Genomic DNA, 16,983 nt, shown 5'->3' with positions numbered 1-16,983 from the left:
TGGCAGATAACTATGAGAGCAACAGAAAACTATGCCTAGGAAGGGAATTCCATATTTAGTGATGCTGATGAAGTTGCCAAGGAACAGGGTCACAATACAATTTTTCATTACTTGTAATACTTTTTTGTGTGTGTCACACTCCCTCTTAGTCTGAAAGTGAGCAGACATAGTTGGAGCTCTATCCAATCTACTGTTCAGTGTCATGAGGCTTGATCTGTTTACCCCATCTGCATTTGTGAACAGGAACAGAATGAAGGCAGTGGGTCTGCTTGACACAGTTTAAATACACAAAGAAAGCAGGCTGCTTAAGAGAATAAAATAGTCTAATTGTTCTGGTGTCTTCATTCAGTTTGTTGTTCTATAGGCCAGCTGTCCCCAACCATCAGTACAGTGACCGGTACCGGTCCATGGATCAGTCAGTACCGGGCCGCGGCTCCTCCTCGTCCACCTCCCCGGTTGCTGCCTTGGAGGCTGCCCTGTCACTCTGCCACCGGCTCACCTTTAGTGCTTTCTGGCGGCCACCATTGCTGGGGCTCCCCCTCAGTGTGGCACTGCGCAGCTGCTGCTGGCAGCGCCCCCCAGCGGGTGGCAGGAAGTCAGGGGTGCCAGCGGGAAAGCAAGCGGAGCAAGGGTTCAGGCAGCGGCGTCCCTCAGCAAAAGACTACCCCACCCCTGGGCCTCAGTAAAATTGTCAAGCGTTGACTGGTCCCCGGTGATAAAAAGGTTGGGGACCACTGCTATAGGCAAGCAGGGAGGAAGTGTGCTCAATGCAGCAGGAAGTCTCCAAGGAGAAAAACTCCTGGAAGCTCCTAATCTAACTATGCTAAAAACACATCTCCTCCAATGCCTCTGTTGGGTACCCTTCATGTTCAATCATGCACGCTATAGGTATTGCATATCCCAATGTATTTCCCTCTATTAAATTGCTTTTGCATGATGCATAGGCCAAAGCTGACTGTGACCCCTGGGACATGGTTCCCAGAGTCTCCCCCTCCCCTGCCATGACTGACTCTCTACTGCCACCATCAAAGAGGAGTAAAGTCCTCAGTCTACTTTGCACATGTGAAGTGTGAGGTTGCCTCGGAAAGACCACTCTGCCATGGAAACTGACCAGGGGATCTTTCTCAGCCTCACCTACCTAGCACAGCATTGTCAGGATAAAACCCAAAGCAAAGAGCATAAAGAATAGCAATGGAGGTTCCCATTCATGCCATCAGACTCACAGGGGCAGGCCATCTTGAACCATGTAGGTGCCATGGAAACTCTGTCTGTTGACCTCCCCATCCATACTGTTGAAGTTTATCTTGGGAAGATTCTCCAAGGTGCTGAAAGAGAAGCAAAGTCTCAGCATGTGCACTTCCTGGAAACAGAGCCAAAGGTAGAGGGTGCAAGGAGCAATCACCGGAAGGGCAACCCCTCCCCCCCCCCAAGAATCCAGTGTAGTCAGACCTCACTTCAGTGAGTGGGAGAGGGGGCTCTACTTACTCTCTGGAGAGCTCAGGTGGATCTGTCTCTTTCCTTTCCTCACTGTAGAAGGGCGGGTTGTAGATCTGAAATTCCACCTGCCAGGATAAGAGGCTGCTTCAAGCATATTTCAGCATCTAAAAACACGCCTGCCCACTTTTCAGCCCCAAAATGTACGGGGTGTATGTCTTTTCTTGGGATCCCATGTATGTCTTTTCTTGGGATCCCAAAGTGTTCTGTGGCAGTCCTGGCATTGTGCAGGGCAGGGCATCCCTTGTGAAAGCTGAAGGTTAGTCTTGTCAGGGCCCTCTTCCTGTGCCAGTGGCAGCTGAGGAGAGTTTTGCTGGCCACTTCCAGCGAAGGCAGGGTTGAGAGCCCAACGCTTAGGCCTGGATTCCTTTAGATCAGGACGTGTCTATGTACTGACCTAGACATTTTGGGGTTTAGCCGCACAGCAGCTGTGAGGAATGGCTTTTAAAAATATAGGAACACCCAGCTGGGTTGGGATCACTGCTGTGGGAGAGAGGAAGGGCTTCTGCCCACCCCCATTTGTCCTACACTGAAATAGCACTGGGACAGGGTTATTCAGAAGAAGAAGAAAGAAGAAGAAGAGTCGGTTCTTATATGCTGCTTTTCTCTACCCTAAGGAGTCTCAAAGCAGCTTACATTCGCCTTCCCATTTCTCTCCCCACAACAAACACCCTGTGAGGTGGGTGAGGCTGAGAGAGCCCTGATATTACTGCTTAGTTTTCATGTTTTGCTCCTCTGCATGGAGTATTCTGTGCATGTGGATCAACAAAAATAGAGAAATACTGCTCCAGCACTGTTTCAGCACAGGAAAACAGTTTGGGAGAGGGAGGCCAGAGCTCCTCCCCCCATGGCAGCATTCTGAGACCTTTAAATGCTACTTCCCACAGCTGCTGTGTGGCTGTGGGGCACCCAGCTCTTCAAAAACCTGAATGTCTACTTTGGCCTTGCATTACAAACTTGCCTGTTTAACTCACATGGCTTTCCACGCCAGTTCCTTGAGGGTATTGAGAAGGAAGTGAGGTAGCAGCCCACTCCCAAAGAGAAGTATGTGTGCCTCAGGACTTTTGGACCTCACCCTTGGGGCAAGCCGGAAGTATGAGTCTAGTGGGGAGGCCCCTTCATTGTTTCCTAGACATGAGTAAACTATTACAGAGCACGAAAGTCACTGCAATTGAAAGGCAGGGTTCCTATCACTTTTTTCCTGTCTATTTTCCCTTGCTTTGTAAGAATTGAAGCTCTTACCTCCCATGGCACCTTCTCATCGGGCACTGGAAAACGCATAGCTGTGGAACTAGGATATGAGAGATTCCTGGCACTCATGTGGTATAGAGCTTGAAAAGTTTCTGGGACCTCTTCTTCAGGGTACTCCTTCATCTCAGGGGCTCTGCTGGGGACTGGGACAAACAAGATGTCTTCTATACAGGCCCCATAATCACTCCCATTTAGCCTTACTTCTGAGCTTCTCTGAGCATGCAGAAGAGACCTCTGTCTGCCTTCTCCTCTTGCTCTTGAGGATATGTTAGATATTGCATAGCTTGTTTGAAGCTTTCCCTGCCATGGCACTGTAACTGGCAAGATGAACTAGAAACAGTGTGCGGAAAGGAGATTTAGGGCAGGAGGAAGTACAGCTGTCAAAATGGCAACTGGCCAGTTCCAGGAGAGTTACAAATGTGTGGCATGCATCTCCCAGTGACAGGTAATGCACACACATACAAGCACACATGAGCTTTATGTTGTGATGAAGTCATCAAACTATGCCTTTGGGGAAATTATCTAGCACACATGGAGAAGATGTCCTTGCGCAGTACATGTTGATTTATTTGTTTTTTAGTTTCATGAGCTACAAGCACCTCAGTCACTGTGATGCTGAACACACATATTCACATATTCAGACGTCAACTCTGGGGTAGAGTAATGGAAAACAGAAGCAACCATCAAACGGCACCCCCACCCCACCCCTGCCATTCTGGCACAAAAAATACATTATTCTACATTCTTCTTGTTCCAACCATTTGGCTCAGAGCATGAGTTAGGGGGAAAAACAACCTCACTCTATTAGCAAATGTGATGGAGAAATGGCAGGGGATGCCGTCTCAGCAGGTCCACATCCTGCAGCATGTTTTGTTCTGAGGTTCTAAATGTCTTAACGTGCAGGATGCCCATCTCACATTAAGGACACAGGACAAGTCTGTAATGCAAACTGCTTCTTTCCAAAATATTTACAAACAGAAACAGGAAACAGGTCAGGCTTCTGTTTGCTAGAATTCTGAGGGCCAAGGTCAGTCCCCCTCCCTTTAAAATGCTAATAAAAGCTTGGGATTCCTGACTAGGGACTGAAGGCCTTCTTGATGGCTATGTAACGTAACCTCAAGGACAGGCAAAGATCTGTGACCTCCATCATGCTTTGGCCCCCAAAAAGAAAGCTGCAAGTGCCCTATGTAAAGTAATGAGAAGAAGAGCTGAGTTTTTATACCCTGCTTTTTACTACTTGAAGGATTCCCAAAGCCTTCCTTTCCTCGAATCACAACAGACACCCTGTGAAGTAGGCAGGGCTGGGAGAGCTCTGACAGAACTGATCTGAGAGAACAGCTATAAAAGGACTGTGACTAGCCCAAAACCATCCAGCTGGCTGAACGTGGAGGAGTGGGGAATCAAACCCGATTCTCCCGATTAGAGGCAACCACTCTCAACCATTGCACCCTGCTGGCTCTGAGAGAGGCATGTATTTTGTATTTAGCTACTAGAAGTGACATACCTTTAAGAAGTGACCCACATACTCAACGTGCTTGTACATACCCATAATCGGAGCATCATCCTCTGATCCAAACCCAGTACTGGTCAGGGAGTGAACAATCCACTGCAGTGCCTTTGTAGACTGGAACATCTAGAGGGCAAATCAAATCAGTTCCTGTCCCTCTAACCCACCTCCACCGGAGAAAGAAGGATGCAGACAGTTGTTGAGGGACTCTGTGTCCTACAAAGGGACTTGGACATATACTTTATCTGGGAAAAGGGGTTGTTGAGGAAGTATTTTCTAAAGCTGGCAAATCATTCAGATCTGGGTGTAAACTGCACGGAGCTTTTATTCCAACCCCAGGTTGATTCAGTCCCTGCCCTCTACACAGAATGCGATTTCCGTTTGGATATGGGGCGATTTAAATTTTCCTTCTGCAGCAAGAAGGATTGATCTGGAGTGACCCTACCTTTATTGTGCGATATCTTTTTACCCTCAATATTTAAAGGTTGTTTTGAATCTGGGCTCTCCTCCGTGGTAAAGGACCTGTGATTGGCCACAGGTGGTCATGTGACAAACTTGCCTTCTCTCAACTTATTTAGGTCTTGGATTTATTTTTCTGCCTTCTTCGATCATCCCCCCCCCCTCAAGAAAACAAAGAAAGAGTCTCCATTTGCCTCCTCCCCACTCTCCTGAGCCTCCCTAACCACGTGCAGAACACTTTCCTATTTCAATGGGGAGGGGGGGGGGGAGAGGAAGACTCGAGTTCAAATCAATCTGAATTCAACAGGATTGACAATGGAATAAACAAAGTAAGTGCAGACTCTGCCCTGGTCTCCCTTGGAGAGTTATCTCTCAGCACAGGTGTTGGTTAAGCATGTGGACAGGAAATTTGTTTTACTTCCTTATAAGCACAAAAGCTGAAATTTAGGGATCTGGAGAGACTCTTCTTTGTATAAACACACATTAAGTAATGCAGTGCGGAGGATGGCTCACAAGAGAGAGTCCTCTGACCCCAATCGGCTTCCCGGCCATTCTGGCCCTTCGACCAGGCTGCCTGCTCCCCAGAATGAGCCCGCCCTCCATGAACTTTCAGCTATCTTTAGATGGACTCCTGTGGGTAGCAGCCTTGGAAGTCTGCTTTACCTGCTCCTCCAGAAAGGCTAGTCTCCGTTCCACCAGCCCTGTCCTTTTCACCCAATCGAGGTCCAGAGTTTCTGCCAGGACATCCACCCTAAAAAAGAGATTTGGGCTCACTGTGTGGCCAAGGCATTAGAGGCTGCGTATTGCTGCCAGGTCCTCTCCACTTTCTTTTTTTGGGGGAGGGGGGATTAAGCTGCAGCCCCATTCAGGATGTCCTTCTCTCATTCCACTCAGCCATACCTGCCCCTGTCCAGTACCCCCTGCACAACTAAACTGGTTGGGGCTCATGAAGGGCTGACTGGGATAGGGTGTGAGTTGTAGTGAAAAACTTGGTGTGGTGGACAAGGCATGAACCAACAGAGCTGCTGAGCCCCCTTGAGCTCTTTTGAGTGATGCTGTCTGGCTCAGTCCTCACCTATTGGCCATCTCCTGGATCGTAAGCTCAGCATTCTGCTTCTGCTGGCACTGCTGCTGCTGCAAGTAGTTTTCCTTCAGGTACATCTCCCAAGACAAGAGTGATGCCTCTTCATTCTTCTCAAGTTTCTCTTCTGCAGTCCAATCAAACAGGGAAGGAATAGGGAAAGGAAGCAGAGGGAAGCACTGGAGGATTGAGGCGGCCAAATGACTGGAAAGGAGCATGCTTGGACAGAGACTCATTCTCCTGCTCTGAGAAAAAATGAGATTTTTCTGTTTTACTATCTGTAGGAGAGAACTGCTCTGTAAGAGCAGCCCTAAGGCAACTGTGACTGGCTCAAGGTCACCCAGCTGGCTGCATGTGGAGGAGTGGAGAATCAAACCCAGTTCTCCAGATAAGAGGCCACTACTCTAAACCACTACACCACACTAGCTTTCTGGTTACAACATGGGAGTTGTCCATTGAGTCAATCAAGTCTTGCAGCCCCCATGCTTGGCCGTGTTCAGCGCATCTCTCTGTACCTGGAGTCTACTTCAGCCAGTGGGTCTTTGGGGCACCTCTCACCATGCAGCCCTGGGCAACATGGGCCTGTCATTTGGGGCCAGAGGTAATAACTGCAGAGTGAATTGATGGTTAAACGGCAGAGGGGTTTTGTTTCCTGCCCCTGGCAATGGTCAGGAACTATGGGAAGGGAAAATAAGAAGCCTGGAGAAAAGCTAAGCACTGAGAATTTTGTAATTAGGAAAGCTGTAGTGTCAGAGTGGAGCTTCTCAAACAGCCTGATGCAGGAGCTGGGAGGGTATGACTTTCACCAGAAGGGATGAGGCCTCACCCAGCCAGGATACCTTCCTCAACTGATAGAGTTGAGGAAGGTATTTCATTTCAAATTTCCTCCTGCTCTCATTCCTTCCAGGACCAGTGAGTGTCATATCATGTCAACATAAGAAGAGCACAAAACACCATGTGGTTGCAGTTTATCCCACAGGCTACATTGACCTCCCACAAGACTGTTCCAGTAAGACCTCCCTCCACAGAGCTTCTTACTGAGCTGCTTGCGACGAGTGGCTGGTTTTCGGAGAAGGACCCGCTTGACAAAAAGCTGCAAGTGGTTCAGGAGGATGAAGGGCGGGGGAGCAGGGGGCCGCCCGTGATACTCCTCAATCAGGTCGTGACGCTGAAACTTCCAGATCTGATCCGTGTGCTCCTGCACCTCTTGGAAGGTGTAGCTGGGACAGAAAGAAAGGACGAGGCTCTGTCACAGGTGGCTTGCCCTCTAAATCTCACTGAAGCTTTTTTTGTTTAAAGAAAAGGCAACTGGGAGGCAAGATCGAGTTCTACAGAATCATGCATGGCATGGAGAAAGCGGGTTGAGAGAATTTTAGCTCTGGTTTCCATAAGTACAGAACTTACAGGCACCCAGTAGATTCACGGCAGAAAGATGCAAGTTCTTTAGAGTCACAAGATCTAGGCTTTTTCCAGATTGCCTTCATGTTCCATTTTCATACCTTAAAATTACCATTTTTTGTGTGTCCATTCAATTTTGTTGGCATTCCCATGCTGTTCCATGCAACACCCCTCTCCCCTTACATACACAGCCCAACAAACATGATCCCCACAGAGGCTTCTCTGTGGGGATCATGCTATTTGGGCTGTGTGGGGAGGGCAGCAGACAGACTTGGAGTCTATTGCATTGGCTCCAGCCTGCTCCATGCCCACCCCAATCCCAGCCTGCAGCAAGTCTCAGCAGGGCCAGGGAGGCCAGACACAAGACTGATTAGGACAGCTCCATGTCTACTTACACTTGGTCCGGGCTTGCAGCCATCCCCAGCAGGAGCAGGGAGGCCAAGTGAGGGGCTGATACGTCAAGCTCCATTCCCACCCCTCCCAATCCTGGCCTGCAGCGAGCTCTAGCAGGATCAGGGTGAATTGGGTTTGAAATGCCCACCCCCTGCACAGCTTGACAGCCAGCTGATCTGAGGAGACGCTTCTCTCCAGCTCCCCCCCCCCCCCCCCGCAGCCTGATAGCCAGTTCATGCCCAATGGCTCTATTCCTCTACTCTTCTCAAGAGGGCTTGTTCTGCCAAGGATTCTAGCACTGCATCAGAGTGAAAAACAAAGCAAAACCCTGAAGCATAACCAGTGGAGAGGGTTCTCCCAGAGGTAGGCCCGGCTTCTTTTCTTGGCTATCCACTGAGAGAGGACTGCCCCTGACTCCCCCTAACATTATCTGTGTTCTGTTCAAGTGAGGTCCTCAGCCTCTCATTCAATCCAATCCCAGCAGCATTTTGGCATCCTGATCTTATGACCATCACAAGTGACTGAGCAGGAGCAGTGATGCATGGTTTCCATCGCACCCACCCCTGTCAGCTTTAGAACCCTCTGTCCGCGAAGGGGCAGCAGAGAGACAGTGGGACTCACTTGAACATGGCAATCAGGAGGTTGAGGAGGAGAATGTTGGTGAAGAGCAGGTACAGGCAGAGCAAGATGACTGTCAGCCATTCGGGGAAGTCGGGCTGCTGGTTCGCCTTGTTCTCAGGGCACTTGGGCTTATATGGGTCAGTCCCATTCGGGCTGCACTGATCCGGATTGAAGTTCACTCCTGCCATGAGAAACATGGAAACCAAAGAATGCCAAGTTATCCCAGCAATGAAAGGAAGCCCAGATCTTATACTGCTTGTTCAGAGTCTCCTGAATCCGTTTCTATAACAGATAAGAACAGGTTCTGTTATTAGAGTTTAGCAACATTACTGGGGTTTGGAGAAGTAAAACGTGTGACTCAGTCCTATATAACTTGACTGAAAATCTGGTGGAGCACAGGTTGATTCACAGCATCATTCACTTTTCTTCCGCTCTTAAGAAATGTGCTACTTCTGAACGGCTGCTGGAGAAAAAATCAGAAGAGCTCATCTCCTGGGGATCTGTAGCTGCTTGGAGGGCTATTTATAGCAGCAGTCTGAAAACAAGAACAGAGGAGCCCAGGGATGTAGCTGCCCTGCGCCTAGGAAAGAAACCTGTGTGTGTGCATGTGTGCACTTTGTGTCATTTAATCAGACCAGAATTAGCTTAAAACAGGAAACTCCCCAGGTTAAATTTCTCAACATACAGTATCATCAAGATTTCCAAAAAACAGTAGGTAGCCTTCACGGTCTATCATCCAAAAACAGAAGCCATGAAATACCTTTTTATTAAGACTAAATGATATATCACAACCAATGTGCAAGCTTCGAGTTCTCAAGAACTCTTTATCAGGTTTGTTAAAAAAAAACAAGTGGGTTGGGTTGGGGGGGGGGGAGTATGGTTATGATCCTAGGGTCCCTGTACATCTTGTGTAGGATGCAGGGTCCTTTGGTTTCAATAGTACAGGGCGTGGCTAGGAGGTTTCAAGTTGCCCATTGGTGTGCTGAGAAAAAGAAAGAATGGATGCCATCCTGTTGAAACGATAACAATTGATATGCTCATCAGGACTTCTGTTATATCACAATAGAATTGTCATGATTATCATAGGCCCACCCTCCTTTCACTCAAATCATTCTACTGCTTCATCTCTACTGCTATGAAATTCAGCCAAGACCCTCCCCCACCATGAGGTCATTCAGGTTTTCTGTTTTGTTTTTTGCAAATAGCCTTTATGAAGAAGGTTTCAAAAGTGCCCCTTGGCAGCTTAGATCACAAAATAATGCTGTACCGTCAATGTAGGCAGGGATCTGCCCAAATATCGTCAAGTACGAATGGTAAACGACGCCTCGAAAGATCCAGTCCACGCGGTTCTCATTATGGATCAGTATGGCTTGCTTGGCCACTCCAAAGGACACCACCCAGACAGCCAAGAGGAAGAGGAAGAAAAAGACGTCCTTCATCTGCAAACCCCCAAGAGAATGCAGGCGTGAGATCAGTTTTGCCCACACAGTGCAGGCTGTGGCACTCTCGGCAGGAAAGGAAGGGCAGGAATCGCATGCAGCTTCCATGGTGCTTCCCCAAATTATCTCTTATCAGTAGCAAGGGCAACTCACCATCCTCTTCACTATGATGATTTTGGGTCCTAAAGTTTTACTGACTGTGAAAATGTGCATCAGACGCAGGCAGAAGATAATAAAAGCCAGAGACAATATGATTCTTCCGGGATAGAAAGTGGCTGCGATCCATCTTAGCGCAGAGGAAGGAAATGAAAAGCATACGTATTAACTCTGTTCACCATTTGAGGCACTTCTATATCCAGAAGCAACGACATAATTAATCCTGACAAGACAGAGGTGCTCTGGGTTAGCAGAAAGGCAAGTCAAGGACTTGAGATCTCCCCTTGAAAAACCAGGTTTGCAGCAGTGGGCTGCTGTGGTGGTTCAAAGTGCTTTTGCCCAGCTTTGGTGATGCACCAGCTGCACCTGATCCTGGCTCAGTCAAATCTAGCCACAGTGATCCATGCCCTAATTATATCTAGCCTGGACTACTGCAATTTTCTTTACTCGGGGCCACCCCTGAAGAGCATGTGGAGATGGCAGTTAGTGCAGAATGATGCACTAGCTAGACTGCTGGTTGGGGCCAGTTACCAGGATGCTGTAATGGCCCATGAAGCAGAACAGACAGGACTAAGGAGGAAGTGGCCTGAGGCTGCCTGAATGTGGGCCTTGAAAAGCCTGCCTAGGAAAAGAGTTGTAGGAGGAGCAAAAGAACAGGGTAACTTCACCAACAATTCCAGTCCCTGCCAAGCGATGGAGGAGTCCATTGGAGGAAACTGCAGCTTGGTGCGTACAGTTCAGTGTAAATATTATTTTCTCACAAGTGAAGCCAGAAGCAGAAGCCCCAAGCAGCCACCCCAAGGCAAAAGCTGAATGCAGCTGCATCCCTGATGCCCAGGCATCTGAAAACCTAGTGAAGGGGTAAAAAATGAGCCACACGTTGAAGAATGTTTTCAGCAGACCTCGGACTTGAGTCCTAAACAAATAAACAAAATATGATGCCTGAAAACTCCCCATTCTCTTCACTTTTGAGAAAAAGCACTTTGGCACCTTTGCATAGTTCACTTACCTGCACATTAGTCCAGCTATAAAGATCAGGATGGCGCAGAGATCTAGTTTGTTCCAGAAATCATTGAGATACAAGGAAACCATTTTCAGGAAGCCAAACCCATCAGGATCATAAAAAATCTGAGAGAAGAGGAGTGGTTTTGCTGTGTCAATAAAGCCCTTGTTCTTAGGGCCTTCTAAAGAGAAAGGCTGAGTCAACCTTGAGCCGGCTGCTGGGATTGAACTCCCAGCCTCATGGGCAAAGCTTTCAGACGGCTGCCTTACCACTCTGCGTCACAAGAGGCTCTATAGAAAAGCTTAGGCTGTACTAATTTCAGTTAGTCTAAAGAGATGTTACTTAGGTCATACTTTGAAAGAGATTCCAGACAGGCAGAAGAATCACAGTTTCAAAAAGGCCTAGAAACTGAATTATCCAATTCATTAAAAAAAAGATGGTATACTTTTGGGACTGATATATATATATATATAGATTCAGAATGAATGGAACTGGCAGAACTGCTTGTCACCACTAACACTCATCAAGAGTAATTGGCGAGAAGACTCAGACCATATTTCACCATGACAGGAAGCTCATTCATGAGTGTTTTGATATAGGATCTGTAACTGTGCAATCCTAAATGTTAAACCCTTCTAAGCCCGTTGTTCAGTGGATGGACCACTACCTAGGACTGCATTGTAAAGCAGTCAACAATAAATGACATTATAAAAACTCAAAAAATTCTAAAAATGACACAGGCAAGAGAGAGGAAGCAACAGTGTGCCACTGGACTCTAAATGTGTTGAGTATCTCCAAATACATCATAGGCATGGACTGGTAGATGCCAATGGCAATCAAACTCAATATTAGTGATATTGTAACAAATGCTTTAGCTGGAGGGAAAAGAGCATTTTCTGCTGTCAGAATGATACAGTTTATTCCTAAGAAAATGCAGCTTCCTTTCAAAGAGCATGGTAGCTAAGAGAATGAAATGTAATGCCAATAACAGAGGAATAATTACAAGTTCCCTGCATAACAAAAGGATAGTTTAGGAAGGCCCTAAACCTGAAGCAACATTTCCCAGAAACTAGCATGCGCTCCTTTTCAATGGCACTATCACCAGCGAGTCTTACATGCTCAGCATAGCCAGTACCTGACGTGTTTCCTCGCACACCAGGGAAAAGAGCCAGAAATAGATGACATATTCTTGCCAGGATGGGACTGGCTGAAAATCAACCATCAACACATAGGCAAAGAGGCAGAGGAAGCTGAAGTAGGACAGAATGTTGAGGTGGAAGATGACCACGGGAGCCGTGAAGAAGGCTCGGAAGCGAGTCAGGCAAGTCATTGGCTGGAGCTTCTTCTCTCTGCAAAAACGAAGGAAGTGGGAAAGAATGGTGTGGATAGAGACAGCAGCAGCATGGATTTCACATCTTTGCATAACTCTGCTGCACATAGATCTCTATCTATGCTACGCGGTCACAGCTGGATTGCTAGTGGAGTAATCCTCAGGCTTGTTGTTCATGTGTGCATTCAACACTAAGATGGAAACAGCTGGAAAACGTGGGCTGATTTACCAATGACATTTTTCCTGCAAGAGTGTCACTACTGCAAACATTATTAGTACGTCTGCTTTGTTGTATGCACATGTATTGGAAATGCATCGTTCATCAGTATTTCTCTCTCTGTCTCTACACATAATATTTCCATATACTGAATCAGATCCTTGATCTACGCTGAATGGAAGCTGCTCTTTTGGGTCTTAGATAAAGGTCTTTCACATCACCAACCACTGCTTGATCCTTTTTACTTGAATTGCTTGAATTGCCTGGGACTTTCTGCATGCAAAGTGGATGTTCTCCTACTGGGCTTTACTGCTTCTCACTGGTATCCCATCAGTATGCTGTCTTATACTTACATTCACAGAGAGAGAGACAGAGAGATAGAGAGACAGAGAGAGAGACAGAGACAGAGACAACTTTCCAGTGTGGACAAGCACGAAAGCTTAATGTTGCACAGCCAAGCCCTGCAAATACCTGAACATGATGAGGCCTGTGTAGAGCAGGGGGAAGAACAGCATACACAGGATGACCCGACAGATTCCATTATCAACACTCATTTTTCCCCACCAGACTTTGGTTAAGAAGGCCTGGAAATGGGGAGAGGAGTGCTATGAGTGCAAAGCACAATACTGGCTGAGGCTTGATTCTATGCAGGGGCAGCAGACAGTGAAGGACCGAATGCTCTTTATGTAGACAGGGCAACATTCCATGCCTTAGGTCACTGTGGGTTTCATCCCACAGGATAAGGATGGGAACTGAAGACTCTGGAATGGCCTCTAGAGGATAGGTGTGTCCCAGCCAGGGCTGACTTAGACCACATAATCAGCTTTGCTAAGTGCATGGATAAGAAGCTTGACTTGACTATGGTGCCCCTGTGTGACCACTTGACTACTGATGACATTGTAGTAACCTTACATTCTGCAGCTGTTCACAGGAATGAGGCCAAAGTGTGTATACAAAAATTCATGGTGGTGGGAGGATGGCCATTTACTGATCTTTCTTCATAAGCAATCCAAAAAGCTCATTTTTTCCTCCTTGAGAGCTTGCCTGCTACCCACAAATGCAAAAAGCAAGTGGAAATTGAGGTGTCTCAAGAGGAGCTATTCTAGAGGTCATACACACTGGTTTTAATTTGAAAGAAAAAAGAAAAATTGAGAAGATTTGCTTCCCTTCTGCTGTGTAGTCACTTCTTGTAGTTTTCACGGAAGGAAGGAAGGAAGGAAGGAAGGAAGGAAGGAAGGAAGGAAGGACGGAAGGAAGGAAGGAAGGAAGGAAGGAAGGACGGAAGGAAGGAAGGAAGGAAGGACGGAAGGAAGGAAGGAAGGAAGGAAGGAAGGAACCACTCATAATTTCATTTCATTTTATCTTCCTCCATGAAATGAAAACAAAAATGTCCTGGGAGTTCCTATGGGTCAAAGGATAGGCACACAGAGTTTGGAAGCAGCAGCAATTGGATGGAACTCAAGGCCTTTTTATCCCTAGAGAACCAGGAGCAAAAGTGCTGGAAGGCACTCTTTACATACAACAATGGTTGAAGTTCCTCTACCAGCAGCCATGGAGATGAACTATCTAATAAAGGGTGGGAGGATGAACTTTCTCCAGCATAGCTATCCTGTCTGGAAAAGGCATGGGGATCTCAATGGGCAATCATCACTGAATTGTTCTTGTACGGTAACAGTAAAATGACATTGCTTTTTTTTTTTTTTTGCATGGTCATCTGGAAATACCCCAAGAAATTGAATCACACCTGGATGCCCCCATGAGACACAAACTTCATATTTTTGGCCTCCAGGGCTAGCTGCAAACAGGTAGTTTTGCCCCAAGCATCTGAGATACGGATCAGGAGCTTCTGGGCTCTTTCCTCGTCCTTCCGGTAGCATTCAGTGAAAACACCTAGAAAAGCAACAGCGGATAGAGACATGTATTACTTTCAAGGCATCATGTGGACTTCCAACACATGCACAGCCTGGAGGTCTGTGTAACACCACACAGTACACAGTGTGTACATGCAGAAGCAAAAGACAGAACCCAGGTGTGTGGCTAAAACTTAAAGGAATAAAGCAGGATAGAAGGGCACTCAAAGACAGACTCAGATTGGAAATGGGTGTATGAGCCTAACCACATGATACACTTTCCTAAGGTATGCTTCCAGGTTGGGTTGGCAGTCTGAATTCACATTTGGATCTAAGAACATATGCCATTTTATGACACGGAGAGAACTTTCCCAATTTGAAACAGCCCCCAGTGAGCACTCTTTGCCCTGTTTGGGATGGGTATGCTCCATGTATACCATTGGTATACATGAGCAAACAGTGGCTCCGGGGGACCATTTCAGACCAGGGAAACAGTTCAGTGCAGGGAGAAACTGAGGCCTCCCAGCTTATACTCTGTGGTCCCAAGATAGATTGCGTCTCTGAGTGCCTAGAAACTGGGTTCCCAGGAGGAACCTTGCAATTAACACCTGATCAAAAGGCCTTAGGATGGACCTCAACATGACCCCAAAAACCAAAATAACATGCAGTTGAGCCTTATCAGTTGAATTCTGGCTTCTGAGCATGGTTTCCAGTGGCTGAGGGCACTGCTGAACAAGCAGCTACATAAAACTTGCCACATTTCAGTCTGAATCAAATCAGTGAGATAACACTGCAGGGGGAGGAATTCTAGGACAGAGAGGAGCAGGTTGCTATAGGTCAATGCAGTATAGAGAGTGACACAGGAATGAAGAAGCCTGGAAGGCAGCAGCACAGAAGCAGGAAACTGGCATTGCTATTCAGCCCATGCCTGAAGCCGAACAACCTGACTCACCAATGGCTCGATGTTCATACTCCTCTGCCAGGGTCAGCATTTCCTCCATGCTGTCGGTGTCATCTTCCTCTTTGGACAACTCCTTCAGCATCTTACTGCAGGCCAAAGCTGCTGCAATGCAGTCCTGGCTCTGCAGCAAAAGGACTCAGATTAGCAAGAACATGATACTTCTTTTGGCCCTGGGTCGACAGTGTCCTAGCTGTTGGAAGGGAGGTTGCTCTTTCAGCACAGATCACCCTCCCTACTTCAAGCCTGCCAGCACCCTAACAATTCCCACTGTTTCACACTGAATTCTGTACGCTCTGGTCTCGTTCAAGGGCAGGTGATGCCTACTGTGTGTGTCAATTGGTGGCATGTCAGGCCAGTTTGCTCCAGCACACAGGGCTGGTTCTCTGCCTTCGCAGCCAAGCTGAAGCCCTGAAATTCTGGCAGCACTGCTGGGGCCAAGCATGCTCTCTGTCTGGCCAAGTATCTGTCTATGTATTTTTTCTGCCTTTCTGCCAAGAAGTTCAGGGCACATTATATTGCTCTTCTTGCCACTTTAGCCCTACAATAACACTTTCTGGTAGATCAGGCAGAGAGAATGCCTAGGATGAACTGGGTAACCCAAGGTCACCCAATTAGCCACAACAGAGTACGAATTTGAACTCAGATCTTGCCTATCTTGGCCTAACACTCCATAACAACCACTATATCTAACCCTTTTTCAATTCTTGCCCCTCTCCCGCACACTCCTCAGCTCATCTTCACATGGAGAGATGGGGGAGGGGGTGTTACTCAGACCAAACAGGTTGCCTACCCTCACCTAGGTCTCACAGAAGTAATGAACATGTTGGTCTGTTCCACAAGTCTACTTCAGACTGCAGGTGGGGACTAACATAATATAATGGAATGGTTTTTAACACAGATCAATAGACTCTTGCATGCAGAAGTCTAGCAAGGCAACAAGAAGAACCTTTCTCCTTAGCAACTAGATGTTCATGCCCTTCCCAGGGGGTGGGGAGGAAAATTGTTTAGAGCAGTTTCCATCTGCTTTTAATCCCAGGTTATGCAACTGAAACAGCCTTGGTTATCCTGGTGGATGACTCTAGGAGACGGACTCAGGAGTACAATGTTGTTGATTGTGTACTAGGGATGGGAATGAACTGAATCATGAAGAGAAATTCATCACAAATTTTGCCCTGTTCAAAGTCCGCAAACTGAAGTTCATAACAGATCTGCTGTCATAAACTTCCACAAACTTTTAAAGCAATTTGTGGCAGTTCATGGATAGGGCAGACAAGGGTTTAAAGGGACTCGGTGCCAAGGAGGACCTTTCACCGGCTTGGATTGGTTAGCCAGATGTAGCCTCTCCTGGGCAGAAAAATCTGGTCATTGGTCCATTATGCACACGGGGGATAGCGCACATTCGGGGTGGAATGGCGGCGACTAAAATCACCGATAATGCACAGAGCCAGCTGCAACCGGTCGCAGATTCGGTGCATGCCACCGAAAAAGCCACATTAGCGAAACGCGGAAGAAAGCGCAGCTTCCGGGTGACCGGGGTGCAACCAGAAGCGGCGCTGGGATCGCCGCATACATAATCGGTTACCCTGGGTTTTGCCGCCATTGCGTTCCGTCCCGTGCATAAGCGGTTTGCTTTGCTTCTTCCCCCTCCGCGTTTTTCATGTGACCCGAAATCGCCGTTTCGGCGGCCGTGCATAATGGGCCATCGTGATGCATGCCCTGGTTACATCTAGGTTAGTTTACTACAATGTGCTCTACGTGGGGCTGCCCTTGAGAAGTGTTTGGAAACTTCAGTTGGTTCAGATCACTACAGCCAGGATGTTGAC

The 16,983-nt window shown here is 47.4% G+C and overlaps 1 protein-coding gene across 9 annotated transcripts in view; it reads right to left on the bottom strand.

The window, feature by feature from the left end:
* TRPM2 (transient receptor potential cation channel subfamily M member 2) overlaps positions 1–16,983 on the bottom strand; it is a 49,549-nt gene that overhangs the window by 8,526 nt on the left and 24,040 nt on the right. For 4 of the 9 annotated variants that reach the window (XM_077349145.1, XM_077349146.1, XM_077349147.1 and 1 more), the window contains 15 exons: positions 15,152–15,281; positions 14,094–14,239; positions 12,821–12,933; positions 11,938–12,151; positions 10,809–10,927; positions 9,797–9,929; positions 9,472–9,643; positions 8,205–8,385; positions 6,831–7,012; positions 5,787–5,919; positions 5,375–5,462; positions 4,291–4,378; positions 2,737–2,888; positions 1,486–1,562; positions 1,224–1,325 (listed from right to left, as the gene is read on the bottom strand). In XM_077349145.1, coding sequence (XP_077205260.1) covers positions 1,224–1,325; positions 1,486–1,562; positions 2,737–2,888; positions 4,291–4,378; positions 5,375–5,462; positions 5,787–5,919; positions 6,831–7,012; positions 8,205–8,385; positions 9,472–9,643; positions 9,797–9,929; positions 10,809–10,927; positions 11,938–12,151; positions 12,821–12,933; positions 14,094–14,239; positions 15,152–15,281 — 2,030 coding nt within the window. Of the gene's footprint in view, positions 1–1,223; positions 1,326–1,485; positions 1,563–2,736; positions 2,889–4,290; positions 4,379–5,374; positions 5,463–5,786; positions 5,920–6,830; positions 7,013–8,204; positions 8,386–9,471; positions 9,644–9,796; positions 9,930–10,808; positions 10,928–11,937; positions 12,152–12,820; positions 12,934–14,093; positions 14,240–15,151; positions 15,282–16,983 lie in introns of those variants that run through there. The other 5 variants (XM_077349151.1, XM_077349152.1, XM_077349150.1 and 2 more) reach the window with 5 other exon arrangements.

The sequence above is a fragment of the Paroedura picta genome, chromosome 8 (genome assembly GCF_049243985.1).
Source record: "Paroedura picta isolate Pp20150507F chromosome 8, Ppicta_v3.0, whole genome shotgun sequence".
Taxonomy (NCBI): domain Eukaryota; kingdom Metazoa; phylum Chordata; class Lepidosauria; order Squamata; family Gekkonidae; genus Paroedura; species Paroedura picta.
The sequence above is the reverse complement of the archived record's forward strand: the minus strand, read 5'-3'. Positions and strand labels throughout refer to the sequence as shown.